The sequence below is a fragment of the Nerophis ophidion genome, linkage group LG22, assembly GCF_033978795.1.
Source record: "Nerophis ophidion isolate RoL-2023_Sa linkage group LG22, RoL_Noph_v1.0, whole genome shotgun sequence".
NCBI lineage: Eukaryota > Metazoa > Chordata > Actinopteri > Syngnathiformes > Syngnathidae > Nerophis > Nerophis ophidion.
The window spans coordinates 28,014,851-28,029,294 of record NC_084632.1 but is presented as its reverse complement, the minus strand read 5'-3'; the positions used below and the strand labels follow the sequence as shown (position 1 = coordinate 28,029,294).

Here is a 14,444-nt window from a genome sequence, read left to right as displayed (position 1 = left end):
TGGGGACAGGGCGCGTGTGTGTGTTTGTTTTCATGTGGCTTGAGTCAACATTAGCCATTAGCTTGGAAAATGAATGGAGAACGGATGCCAATTGCATGAAAAATATATATGTATATATATATATATATATATATATATATATATATATATATATATATATATATATATATATATATATATCCCCGCGACGGGATAAATAAAAGTGGGAAATAAAAAAAATAGTAATAGCCTACTAAAATGCTTGCAATCAACAGTTAAATAAATAGGCCTCGTTTGTTTAGTGCAAAAACAAATATTAAATTAAGAAACCCTTAACAAATGCCAACATAAAAACTAAATGTTCTGTAGCAAAGAAAATGTAAACTTGAAATAAATACCTTCAAAATAAAAGTAATAAATTAAGAGTTAGAAATGCCAACATAAAAACTAAATGTTCTGTAGCCTACGTTTAAAAATATAACAAAGAAAATATCAAAATATCACGAGAGCGTTCTCGTTCACTGAGTGATTCATGTCGTTAATCCGCGATGAATGAATCGTTTGTTCAGTCCCTCCCCCCGCAGTGTTGTGTTGTTTGCGAACGATTCGTTCGAACGAACTAAACTTTTGAGTGAACGTACTGAACCGAATCACTTCATGAACTGATTCGTTCCTTTCATCGTTCAGTTGAGCTCCGCCGCGACCATGCCGGTATGAGTGGAACTGGCGCATTCTGTGACTCACTGAACCCTCGACGTCATCATGGGGGCGAGGGGAGGGATTGAGCGAAGGATTTGTTCACCGCGGATTAACGACATGAATCACTCAGTGAACGACAACGCTCTTGTGATATTTTGACATTTTCTTTGTTATATTTTTAAACGTAGGCTACAGAACATTTAGTTTTTAAGTTTGGCATTTCTGGCTCTTAATTTATTTGTTTTATTTTGAAGGTATTTATTTTAAGTTTACATTTTCTTTGCTACAGAACATTTAGTTTTTATGTTGGCATTTGTTAAGGGTTTCTTAATCTAATATTAGTTTTTGCACTAAACAAACGAGGCGTATTTATTTAACTGTTGATTGCAAGCATTTTAGTAGGCTTATTTCCCAATTTTATTCATCCCGTTGCGGGGATATATATATATGTTTCATGCCATTGGCATCCGTTCTCCATTCATTCTCCATGCTAACAGCTAATGTTGACTCAAGCCACATGAAAATAAACACACACACGCGCCCTGTCCCCATTATCCATCCATCCATTTTCTACCGCTTATTCCCTTTTGGGGTCGCGGGGGGCGCTGGCGCCTATCTCAGCTACAATCGGGCGGAAGGCGGGGTACACCCTGGATAAGTCGCCACCTATCTCAACACATACATTTTTTATTGCATATTTAAGTTGGTATTTCCCTTTTTATATTGTTAAATGTAAGCTACAGAAATTGTAGTTTTTATGTGGGCACTTGTGGCACTTGGTTTAATATGTGTTTTGTTTTATATAAGGTAGCCTATTTATTTTCTTTTTGTTTGCAAATTTAAGTTGATAATTTCTTTGTTATATTTTTAAACGTAGGCTACAGAACATTTAGCTTTTATGTTGCTTTCCTGGCTCTTAATGTATTTTTATTTTTTAAGGTATTTATTTTCTTTTTCTTTGCATATTTAAGTTTACATTTTCTTTGCTACAGAACATTTAGTTTTTATGTTGGCATTTGTTAAGGGTTTCTTAATTAATAATTGTTTTTGCGGAAAGCGATTCACGTTTGTCGCCCTCTGCTGCAGAAGTGATTTGGTGAACGAATATTTTGAACGAATCAATTTGAGGAACTGAATCTAGTGATTCAGTACAGTCAAAAGAACTGCTGATCCCATCACTACCCCCCCCCCCCCCCCCCGCCCCAATGATGACGCCGACGTCGAGGGTTCAGTGAGTCACAGAATGCGCCAGTTCCACTCATACCGGCATGGTCGCGGCGGAGCTCAACTGAACTGAGAAAGAAACGAATCAGTTCATGAAGTGATTCGGTTCAGTACGTTCACTCAAAATATTCGTTCGTTCGAACGAATCGTTCGCGAACGACACAACACTAATTGGCTAACACCCCGTAGCCAGCCGCTACATCATGTACTTTACTGTGGAATTTCTACTAATAAAAGTTTCAATCAATCAATCAAAAGCGGAGGGTAAGACCATACACATACGCGAATTATGGCACGCCTGGCAACGCCGAACGCGATCGCCTGAGTGTTTGTCTTTGCGATAGTCTTTACGACATAATCTACAACGAACTGCTTTACGACAGAGTTGGAGGCTTATTCAAAATGGAGTCCAGCTGTGGAAACGTAACCTACTAAACGCAGTTGTATCCTATCTTAATCACAAGTGTGTGGAAGTGCGTGTAAAGAGTTCATGTAGACAAGACATTACGTGGCGCTACATGATGACTGAAGACAAAAAGACCGGCTCTTTAGGTTTCTTTTCGAGCTACGACGATTTGAGCGACAGCAGCGATTCAGACGAAGAGGCGAGAGGCGGCCAGGGAGAGAGGAGCCAGAAGCCCGAGAAAGACACTCAGGGAAGCGAACCTGACTCTTCCCGCTCAGGCAGCAAACGGTCTGCCGGTGGAAGTGTTCTACCGAGGCCAGATGAGCTCTTCAGCTCGGTATCCAAACCGACTTTCCTGTACAACCCTCTGAACAAGGAGATCGACTGGGATAGCCTGACAGTTAAAGCACCCGAAGAGGTACAACAGTAACTATCTATCTATCCATCCATTCATTTTCTACCGCTTATGTATAAATACTGTAATTGGAGAGTCATTTCTACCCCATGTACCAATAACGAGACACTTAAGGTTTTTGTTCTATCAGAAGTTATCTGTATTTCATTGTATTTATTTTTGTTGTATTTATTTGTCTGCACCATATAAACAGTACAAGAGATAAAATTGTAAAAAAAAAAATTGTAATGAGAAGTACATATGTAACCGCTGGTCTTTTCCTCTGCGTTGTGTGTGTTTTATGGAACACGACCGACACCATGGGTTTCTCGGCTGCACTTTACTGATAATACAGAATACAATTGTTATCAAAAACTTTGTGCCATTGTCGAGCCCCTCTCCCGTTATCGTAGACAAAAAGGGGGGGGGGGTTACATACACAGTAAAATAAAAACATACCTGATAATATCAGGTAAAATGACACCGGTCCCTAAAAGGTGACACTGACCGTGAGGAATTTTATCCTGGCTTATCGTTAATACCAGTTTTGTATACAGTAAAAGTGAATCCACAAATTTGATTCAAACAACGTGGCTCCATCCTGTAATTTAAAGGCCTACTGAAATGAGATTTTCTTTTTTACACAGGGGATAGCAGGTCCATTCTATGTGTCATACTTGGTCATTTTGCGATATTGCCATATTTCTGCTGAAAGGATTTAGTAGAGAACATCCACGATAAAGTTTGCAACTTTCGGTGCTAGGAGAAATGCCCTGCCTCTACCGGAAGTCGCAGACGATGACGTCACATGTTTGATGGCTCCTCACATCTTCACATTGTTTTTAATGGCGGCCTCAAACAAAAAGTGGTATTCGGACCGAGAAAATGACAATTTCCCCATTAATTTGAGCGAGGATGAAAGATCCGTTTTTGAGGATATTGATAGCGACGGACTAGAAAAAAAAATGCGATTGCATTGGGACGGATTCCGATGTTTTTAGACACATTTACTAGGTTAATTCTGGGAAATCCCTTATCTTTCTATCGTGTTGCTAGTGTTTTAGTGAGTTTAATATTACCTGATAGTCGGAAGGGTGTCTTCACGGGAGTCTTGACGCGCAGTGTCTCAGGGGAGTCGACGGCAGCTATGGACGGCACAAACTCAGCTTTTTTCTGGTAAGAACTGACTTTTTAACCACAATTTTCTTACCAAAACCTGCTGGTTGACATGTGGTTGGGATCCATGTTCTCTTGACCACGCTCTGATCCATAGGAAAGTTTCACCTCCAGGAATTTTAAACAAGGAATCACCGTGTGTTTGTGTGGCTAAATGCTAAAGCTTCCCAACTTCATCTTTCTACTGTGACTTCTCCAATATTAATTGAACAAATTGCAAAATATTCAGCAACACAGATGTCCAAAATACTGTGTGATTATGCCGTTAAAGCAGACGACGCTAAGCTGTGTGTGTGCGCAGCGCTCATACTTCCTAAAGACGTCTTGCGTACACGTCATCATTACACGACGTTTCGAAGACGAAACTCCCGGGAAATTTAAAATTGTAATTTAGTAAACTAAAAAGGCCTTTTTGGCATGTGTTGGAAAGTTAATATTTCATCATTGATATATAAACTGTCAGACTGCGTGGTGGGTAGTAGTGGGTTTCAGTAGGCCTTTAATACCACTCGAAGCTGCCATATTAGCTCTGAGCATGTGTTTTTGCTGCCATCTACTGCAGACTTGTTGCAGTGAACAGACCTTATTTCCACAAGATGTTCGTTAAAAACAAATCGCACGCACTCTATTTGGCCCAGTGGTTCTATTTTTCTTCATTGAATTCACAGTGCATAGAAAGTACACTGGAAATACCTTCGAAGTAAAAAATAGACCGAACAGAAATTCCCAGAGTTATTAACAGGAATCAACTTGGGTGACAAACCCATCATAGGAAGACATCTTTCCCGTTGCAATCACAGCCGTGGTCAAAAGTATACATACACTTGTAAAAAACATAATGTCATGGCTGTCTTGAGTTTCCAATCATTTCTACAACTCTTATTTTTTCGTGATAGACTTTACAGAATACAATTGTCATCAAAAACTTTGTGCCATCGTCGATCCCCTACACAAATATAATAATGAACAAGAAATGAGTTGAAGTTCTTAACAAGACAAAACATTTTCTGTCGTCGCGTGGACACCTACCTCTCCCGTTGTCGTAGACAAAAAGGGAAGTTGGAAGGCGTGTCCAACGCATATATAAAGACAGGTGTCGCAGTAATTATTGCAGTAGGCGGGACAACGAGACAATGGTTCCACATTGACAAAACATCAAACAATATTCAGGTATTTACAAGTAACTTACATATTTTGTGTAATTATAACAATAATAAAACATTAGAAAAGACATTATTTACAAGACGTAATTGACCCTGTTACACATACTAACTAGAGATGTCCGATAATGGCTTCTTGCCGATATCCGAGATTCCGATATTGTCCAACTCTCAATTACCGATTCCGATATCAACCGATACCGATATATACAATCGTGGAATTAACACATTATTATAACTAATATAGCTGTGATGCCCCGCTGGATGCATTAAATAATGTAACTAGGCCGGGCGATATTGGCTTTTTTAAATATCGCGATATTTTTAGGCCATATCGCGATATACGATATATATTACGATATTTTGCCTTGCCCTTGAATAAACACTTGATGCATATAATCACAGCAGTATGATGATTCTATGTGTATAGTATACATTAAAACATTCTTCTTAATACTGCATTCATATATGCTACTTTTAAACTTTCATGCAGAGAGGGAAATCACAACTAAGTCAACTGACCAAAAGTGTATTTATTAAAGTTATAAAGCAATGGCACAAACATTCAAGTCATTTCCAAAACATAAAGTGCAAGATTGTCAGAGAGATTTCAAGTGTCAAATAAAGTGTGAAATAAAAATGAGCTGCATAATAGGAAATCAAATGGTATTCGTCCTTCACTATGTGGTATGTTACTAAGGTTATGAAATTCTCTTCATTCTCTAGCGAGTGACTTTTCAAATTATGCTACATATTAGCAGTAATGCTACTTTTTATAGCAACGCTTTTTCCCCCCACACTTGACAAATTACGGTTGTCTGTTCAACATATTCCCACTTGAAGCCAAACCACCGCCAGACGATGGACTCCCTGCTGGGTTTTTTTGGGTATTAAGTCTTCCTTCATTTGTTACCAGATCCGTACGTTCTTTCTCTCGTACGGCTACGTTAGCAGCTAACGTAGCCCAGTATGCTACCTCTCTCCTCTGCGAGGGTGGACACGTATGTGACGTATGTAAGAATGTAGGCCTGCTTGTCTGTGAGGAGAGACAGGAGAAGAGCCTGAATGCCTGCAGCTAAAAGCAACTGCCTGAGAACATATACTCGAATATTATGATTTAGTCATTTTCTATATCGCACAGAGACAAACCCGCGATATATCGTATATATGGATATGTCGCCCAGCCCTAAATAAAACATGGTTTTCCAAAATAAATCAACTCAAGTTATGGAAATAAAAATGCTAACATGGCCCTGCCATATTTTGAAGTCACAAAGTGCATTATTTTTTTTAACATGCCTCAAAACAGCAGCTTTGAATTCGGGACCTGCTCAACTCAGAGAGAGCATGAGGAGGTTGAGGTGGGCGGGGTTTTGGTATGGGGTAGCGGGGCGTGTATATTATAGCGTCCCGAAAAGTTAGTGCTGCAAGGGGTTTTGGGTATTTGTTCTGTTGTGTTACGGTGCGGATGTTCTCCCGAAATGTGTTTGTCATTCTTGTTTGGTGTGTGTTCACAGTGTGGCGCATATTTGTAATAATGTTAAAGTTGGTTGTAGGCCACCCTTAGTGTGACCTGTATCGCTGTTGACCAAATATGCATTGCATTCACTTGTATGTGTAAAAAGGCGTAAATATTATGTAACTGGGCCGGCACGCAAAGGCAGTGCCTTAAAGGTTTATTGACGTTCGGTACCTCTCCCTACGCCCGTGTACACAGCGGCGTTTTACTTTTTGAAACCGATACCAATAATTTCCGATGTTACATTTTATAGCATTTATCGGCCGATAATATCAGCAGTCTGATATTATCGGACATCCCTAGTAATAAGAAATAAGTGCAGGCTTATACAAGGTTCTCACCTAAAGCAGTAAATTAACAAACACAATTTAAAAAAGTATATATAAAAAAAAGATAACAAGTAGTCTACCTTTTGTGGATTGAGTATAGGTGAGTGTGAGGGTGTGTGTGTGTGTGTGTATGAAGTAGTATGGCTACATTATAATGTAGGAACAAATGGAGGATGTTGATTCATCAGGCTGTCCCTTAATCTATGTTTAAAGTTAGTCAGTGAAGATGAGGAGTTTGCAATAGATGGGTGACTATTCCGGAGTAAAGGACCTCTGTGTTTGATGGAAAACTGGCTAAGAGTGATATGGCCAAAGATAGGACTTTGATTAACATTTTTTTCTCGTATTATGATGAAGAACTAGTGAATTGGTCTTAAAATAATCTTTGAAAGGTGTAGGAAGAATATTGGGGAGGTAAGTACGTTAATACATTAAAGAAGAGGACTGAACTGTGTTGATATCAAAAATAGATGCTATGTTTAATTTCCTACTACATACAGGTAAAGCTTATTTATTTACTTGTTGCTGCTCTTTTCAGGCTCCCAAGGAGTTTAAGCCATGGGTCACAAATGCTGTGCCACCTCCCCAAACGTACACAGCAGCAGAGCCTGAGAAGAAGAAGGGCCCCCCTCCTGGCATGGACATGGCTATAAAGTGGTCCAATGTGTATGAGGACAATGGCGAAGATGCACCAAAGGGTCACGCAGGCAAAGCCAAGTTCCTCCCTCCTGAGGAGCAGCTTATTGACTCAGGTCAGTGCACCTTAAATATGCACATGTACAAGAACATATATAAGCGAGGGAGTTGAAGAATCACTGCATTTCATTTGTTTCAATTAGCACCATGGGAGTATATTGTAAGTAAATGTATTTACAGTCAAACTAAATTAAGATTTCTCCCAAAAAAATAATGTTTATTTTTAAATCCGAAAGTTTGATAGAAATATGCTTAACAGTTGCTAAAGTATAGACAGAGTAAACATTTACTTAGTCAATGGTATGGTCAATTCTCTACATAGTAAGGTATGATGATACTGTAAAAATGACATTCAATCTTGTAGTACAAATACTACCTAGTTTTGTCTCGCTGTTACTCGTTGTACAGTGTTTATTATTGTGCTCGTAGTTTGCAGTGATGTGCAACTGGGGCGCATCAGACTTTACTGAGAAATTTCTACAATTTTGACCCTTGTGTAGCTAAATGTAAATAACAAAAACGCTTCTCCGTTTGTCACAGACGGTACACTTCTAAGTTATTACCCTTTTAACTTGTGTTTTTCAAACTGAGCATTATTATTATTTGGGATCAGGGCTGGGCAATATGGACCAGAACTAATACCGCCATATTTTCAGTCCGAATGGCGGTAAACGGTATATACTGGTTTCTTAAAAAATTGTGCTAAGTACTTAAGGTTGCCTAAGTGTTTTGAGGCTCGATAACCATTTTTGAGAGTACTCAGATTATTTTTGTTGTAAGTAGTAACATAATCTGTTGTTCATTTTTTATAAAGTAATTAGTCAGCCGTTACTATGTCAAAGCAGTTTTCGTTCATTTTGTTTATTACGTTAGGTTTCTAGCATTACGCTTGTGCTCAGGGATTAGATGGAGCTTTTACTCAATCATTGCGGTGAAAGCAGCTGGCTGTTTAGTTTGAAACTACTTTTCAGCCACTGACCCACTATACTACATTATCTTAGTCTGCATGCCGCACGGGCTACAGAGAGAGGCACTATTAAACCGAGGTCTCGCTAAACATTTGATACAACGAGCAAGCTGCAAAAAGGAGCTATCGATTGCTGCGGTGCTGCATCGCTAACAAGAAATGAACAACATAAACACATGAGATTAGTGATAAAGTCGCTAAAGAAGCTGAGATATGTTCTCAAGCAAATTGGAATAAACACTCAAGGGGCAAGGGCGATCCAAAGAGGATGCCCTGTGCTTCACTGGTCAGGCGCAGAGAAGAGCAAACGTCCGTAACGAAGGCATGTCAAAAGACAACGGTATGGTGGTAACGTTTCAAATATATACCGCTTTCTAAAATATACCGATATTAACTGTAATACCGGTATACCGCTCAGTCCTATTAGGGATGCATGATATTTTTTTCAAGCCGAAACTGATGATTTCCTGTTTTTTCAAGTCCGTTACACATAACCGATAACTTATTTTTATCTATTATTTCTTTTTAAAGTCGATGTAACTGTAGTTTGTGCACAACTGGAAGTGAGAAGGAGTCAAAGGTGAATTTGACAAACTCTACTTGTAGTAATGTCCTAATCAAATATGACATCACTACTATAACTTGTACTAAATCAGTGCTTTAAAAAGGGTGCCGGTGTTTTAAGGGATCAAATTATGATTTTTGTTTACATTTAAAACATTTCCTAGTGGTTTGCATTAAATGCAGTGGCGGTGCCATGGTCACATTTTTTTGTATAGATTATGTTTTACAGACCACCTTCAGTCTGCTTTTTACCGTCTCTTCAAGATACACCGTTTTGTGGGTGGTATTATTAATGTGCCTCCATTTTGACTGTGTATTTTCTCCCATCAGCCATGTTGTATTTTTTAGCGCTTCCATATCAAATCTGCTGACAGATATAAGTCAGAATTATATGATACCTTTTATTAGAAATGACGACAGCGCAGGTTTTTAACATACATGTGCATGTTGAACCAGTCTGCCCCACAACAAGAGGATGGAGAAAAATAAGGAACCTTGTGACTTAATTCAGACTACAACGGCGGACTCGCGCTCATGTCCTCAGGTAAAAGTTTACCAAATATGGCAAAATATGTTGACATAATTAAGGACAAATTAGTCACTAGCTACCAAATATAAAGGAAGGCAAACTTGTTTTACAAATATCTCCGCCATGCCTCAATGATTTGATGTGAAATTTTTGGGATTTACAGTATAGGAATCCCAAATACACAAAACTGTTTATATATATATACTTTTTTGACTTTCAAGTTGAACAAATTAATGTAAATATAGCTGAGACAGACACCAGCTCCCCCCGCGACCCCAAAGGGAATAAGCAGTAGAAAATGGATGGATGAATGGATGAATTAAACGTTAACCAAGTAATACCTTCATAAATAAGAAATACTATATAAAAAAAACTAATAATTATCTCAACAAAACTGAACATAAAGAAAATGTAACAAACAACTTACTTGAGTCATAATGTTTGATGCTGAAATTTCATGGTGTTCCTGAATGCAACCTCGGTCACCTTAATCGCTGTAAGTGGTGTGTTATTGTTGTTTCGGCTACTTGTTAGCGCATTAAGGTCGGCAATGATGTTAAGAAAAAAGTGCTTCAGACTGTGTTTGCTTCTGTCTGGACGCGACATTGCTAACAAAAATGTTTACTTGCACAATTTTATGGTAGGTGGTCTGCATACACTTGATTAAAGTAATGTTGGACGTGTTGAAGCTGGGTGTTTTTTTTTCTTTCCTCGTGCATTTTTGGGCGGCACGCACGGTTTCTTTACCCCATAATCTCGCCTCATTGAAACTATTTTTTTTTTAAATATTATCGGATTATCGGTGTGACGTCATAATTCCGAATATCGACATGATATTTTCTAGTGCACCCCTATATCTTACAAAGGAATAATATTTGATGCAGTTACATTTAAGGAAGTGCTTCAGTATTCTATTAAAACATTTAACCATACATAATAACCAAAAATCACACGTAAGACTACAGGGTACATATAATAAACAAGATCACAAAATGAAGTACTTTACTTACATTCAAAGCACAAACCAAGAAGCAACATGACAAAGGTGTGCATACAAGTCAAGAAACTTAAAGTCAATATTGTCAACACTGCACAAAATACATTTTATATTTAATTTTTACTCCCACAGTGAACACAACTAATAAGGAACACATCAAAATAGGGCTGCATAATTATTATTATTATTATTATTATTATTGTTGTACAAGCTAATCATGAAAAATAAAACAAATACTGCAATATGTAAGACATTCAAAATACTTAATTTTACCTTTAATTTAGGACAACAGTTTGTAGAATGTGCTTTAAAAAATGTAAGAAAAAAAGACAAATCTGCGATACAGTGAAGCCTTACTAATAATTTCTATTCCACTAAATTGTCTAACCTTTTGATTAGATGAGGAGTCCAAGACGTCTGCTGTGTCCATCAAAACACGTCGAGTGGAGAGCTTTCAACAGAAGGAGAAGAGGAAGAGAGACTTAGGACAAGCCACCTCTGACAAGAATTTTGTTGAAGAGGAGAAAAGGATCCTCAGACAGAAGATTGAGTGAAGTCTAAAGTGGCCGCAAAATGAAATCAGTGTCATATTTGAACATTTTACATCAGCAAAGAGCATTAGCACAACCTACTCAGGTAGGTAGCTGGACTTCGTGTGTATCTTTTCAGTTTGTTGTTTTTTGTCTGTATGGTACACAATATTCAAAACTAGCAGAAACTGTTTGGATCCAGACTCACGGACTAGATTAAGAATTTATGCCACACAAAAAGGCTGATTTTTCAACACAAACATTTTCCAGATGATACTTTTTTTGTGTGTTATTTTTGGGGTGGTCAGAAATAGAGAAATAGGATGGCACTTAATGAAAATGAAGGCTTAACGCAATCATAATAAATTAGTATTTAGTTCTCTTTCTTGCTCAATGATTTCTCTGCAACGAGCCAAGATTATTTTTTTATAACACATACTATAGTGTAGAGATGTACTTTATGGATATTTTTCATTTGTGACGCGTTGCGCTCAATTTCTGTCAGTCATATTGTGTTGTCATAGTAACTTTCTAATTATAGACCTGTGCTGTCTACCTTTGGCACTAGGTGGCGCATTTTTGCCACTCAACAATCCACTGCCTTGGCGTTAGAAGTCTTGACACTACCATGCAGTTACAAGTCGATGTAAGGTAGTTCTCATCTTGGATATTTTACAACTATAATACTGTCTGTTCAATGTTTTTCTTTCGTTTGCACAATAAATTTGTGCAAAAGAAATAAAGTGTGAAATAATGAAAATATTATTATTATTGTGTGTGATACAAAAAACCCTACAATCCATCTTGGTGTTAAAGTTTGTCAATGAATGGCTACTTGTCAATAAACCAAATGTGTTTTACTGGTTAAACATTTCATGCAGAAGAAGAATAAAAATGTCTCCACTTAGGAACAGTTTTGTGATCACAGGTATTCTTTGAGCCTTTCCGTCATCATGGGCAGACATGAAAAAGCTGTAAATATGCTTCTGATAAGATTCCAGCTTCCAGGTATGTGCCTGGCCTTGTCCGTAATGTGCACCCGCAGACTGATTGTATCAACCATATCTAGACTAAAATGACTAGAAAGCCGCAGACATTACTATTGAAGAAATACTCTTCAGCTTGTTGCTGAAAAGTTTTTTAGCTACATTTTTTCAACAACCCTTTTTTTGGAATTACAGCAGAAACCTTCCTACACATAGAATTATATTACTGAGGTTAACGTGTATAACATTAGCATTCTAAAAACAAGTGCGATGCTCATACACTGTATTGAAATCCAATATAAAATATTAACATCATTATACTTTTTAAGTTTTGACTGACAGTGACAGTGAGGTGTTACTTTACCAACATTTTAATATTGTGCCGCTAAGAGCAGTAGTTTATTGTTGTCCCTCAACCGCCATGTTAAACATTGTTGCAACAGCTCTTGTATTGGAGCTCATTAAAATGAGTGGAAAACAGCAACTGTGAATGTTTCGGTAGTTGTGTTGAAGGGTCTGTAGGCTGACAACTTGATAAAACTATCACATTCGTAGCCAAGAGAAGGTTACCCTGGACTTTTGTGTAGTCCAGCACAGTGGTTCTCTGTAACTTTTTTCACCAAGTACATACAACCTCAAAGTACTTTGCTGTTCAAGTAGCACACAGTGGCATATTAGGCCTAAATATTCATTAAAAACAAGGAAGAAGTGTGTTTAACACTCATATTTAATATTGTTGTCCATTGTAAGATTACACACAGTTTGAATACAGGAAAATGAAACACTATTTTAATCGAGTGATTAGCTCGCGTACCGCTAGTACTACTTGCACTACAGTTTGAGAATCACTGGTCTAGCATAAATGACAGACACACCATTGTGTTAGGCTTTGTCATTGTCTACATCTTTTTTTCCTCTATATCTAAAAGTCCATCCCACACCTCAAACAAGAAGTTCCAACTCTTCGAGGGGAACTAAACATGCATTGTTCATTCAGTCATCCATCCATCCATTTTTTACTTCTTGTCCCTTTCGGGGTTGCGGGGGGTGCTGGAGCCTATCTCAACTGCATTTGGGCAGAAGGCGGCGTACACCCTGGACAAGTCGCCACCTCATCGCAGGGCCAACACAGATGGACAGACAACATTCACACTCACATTCACACACTAGAGCAAATTTAGTGTTGCCAATCAACCTATCCCCAGGTGCATGTCTTTAGAGGTGGGAGGAAGCCGGAGTACCCGGAGGGAACCCATTATATGCTTAATTATAGTGATGGGTAAATGACGCCTTAGTGAATGTATGGTACACTCATTACCTGTAGCAACAATCCACTGATACTGTATTCGTGTTTCATAATGGCAGTCTGATGAATTAAAACAGTCGCTACACTTCACCTACAAATAAGATTAGTAGTTTACATTATGTTTTTATTTATATTATCTGCTGCAATAGTTGTTGCTATTCTTTCTGGGGTCTGCAATTTCTAAAGTATTTTGCTACATTACACATATTCATACATGAATTATATTCTTTTCTAGGTATGCTCAAAGATTTTACTGAAAAGTCCATGCCCTTATAAAAAAGGCACATATTTTTTCAATGCAGTTAGGTCAGAGACTAAAAGAAAATGCAATTATAGTTATCATTGTGTAAATATGTAAATTCTTAATCTTTTACAAAAAGTTACTGAAGTAATTTACAAAATTATAGCAAAATTAAATGTTTTTAATAGAGACTTAGACTTCCTTTTATTGTCATTCAAACTTGAACTTTACAGTACAGATAAGAATGTTATTTTGTTGCATCCGCTTTTTGTAGTGCAGGATATCATAGAGTAATCGTGTGCAGATATAACAAGATAGATTACTGCACAGATAAATATATTGCACTTTTGCACATGCTTCCACGTTTATGGATGTATGTTATATTGTCTTTATATTCCAGGGAATTAATCAGTTTTAGGGGGGAATTGAGGGGATTATTATGATGCCTTCAAGAAGAGGGAAGTTATGCTAAAGAGGCTGCAAAACCTGGAGGTTCTGCTAAGGAGGCTGCAAAACCTGGAGGTTCTGCTACGGAGGCTGTCGAACCTCTTTCTCAAGTCCAGCGGTGAAAACAGTCCTTAGTGGGGGTAGGAGGAGTCTCTACATATTTTCTGAGCCCTGGTCAGGCAGCGGCTTTTTGTGATCTCCTAAACTAAACTTTTGTTTGAAAAAAAAAAAAAGAGTTATTAGTAGTATAGAAAGGAATATGAATTACACAACACTGGTCAATACGCCAAAAAGT

General features: G+C 37.9%; 1 protein-coding gene across 1 annotated transcript; it reads left to right on the top strand.

Annotated features, from left to right (window-relative positions):
- Nucleotides 1–2,266: 2,266 nt before the first annotated feature.
- Nucleotides 2,267–12,080, top strand: lg22h1orf52 (linkage group 22 C1orf52 homolog). Its single transcript, XM_061883644.1, has 3 exons — nucleotides 2,267–2,726; nucleotides 7,425–7,638; nucleotides 11,039–12,080. Exons 1-3 carry the CDS (start codon nucleotides 2,421–2,423, stop codon nucleotides 11,191–11,193), a joined length of 675 nt encoding a protein of 224 aa, XP_061739628.1. The 5' UTR covers nucleotides 2,267–2,420; the 3' UTR covers nucleotides 11,194–12,080.
- Nucleotides 12,081–14,444: the final 2,364 nt, after the last annotated feature.

What these genes read in the sequence shown, in the direction of transcription:
- lg22h1orf52 (XM_061883644.1), top strand. Translation starts at nt 2,421, where the DNA reads ATGATGACTGAAGACAAAAAGACCGGCTCTTTAGGTTTCTTTTCGAGC. An exon ending in CAGTTAAAGCACCCGAAGAG is followed by an intron (nt 2,727 to 7,424) that starts GTACAACAGTAA and finishes TGCTCTTTTCAG; the next exon opens with GCTCCCAAGGAGTTTAAGCC. An exon ending in GGAGCAGCTTATTGACTCAG is followed by an intron (nt 7,639 to 11,038) that starts GTCAGTGCACCT and finishes CCTTTTGATTAG; the next exon opens with ATGAGGAGTCCAAGACGTCT.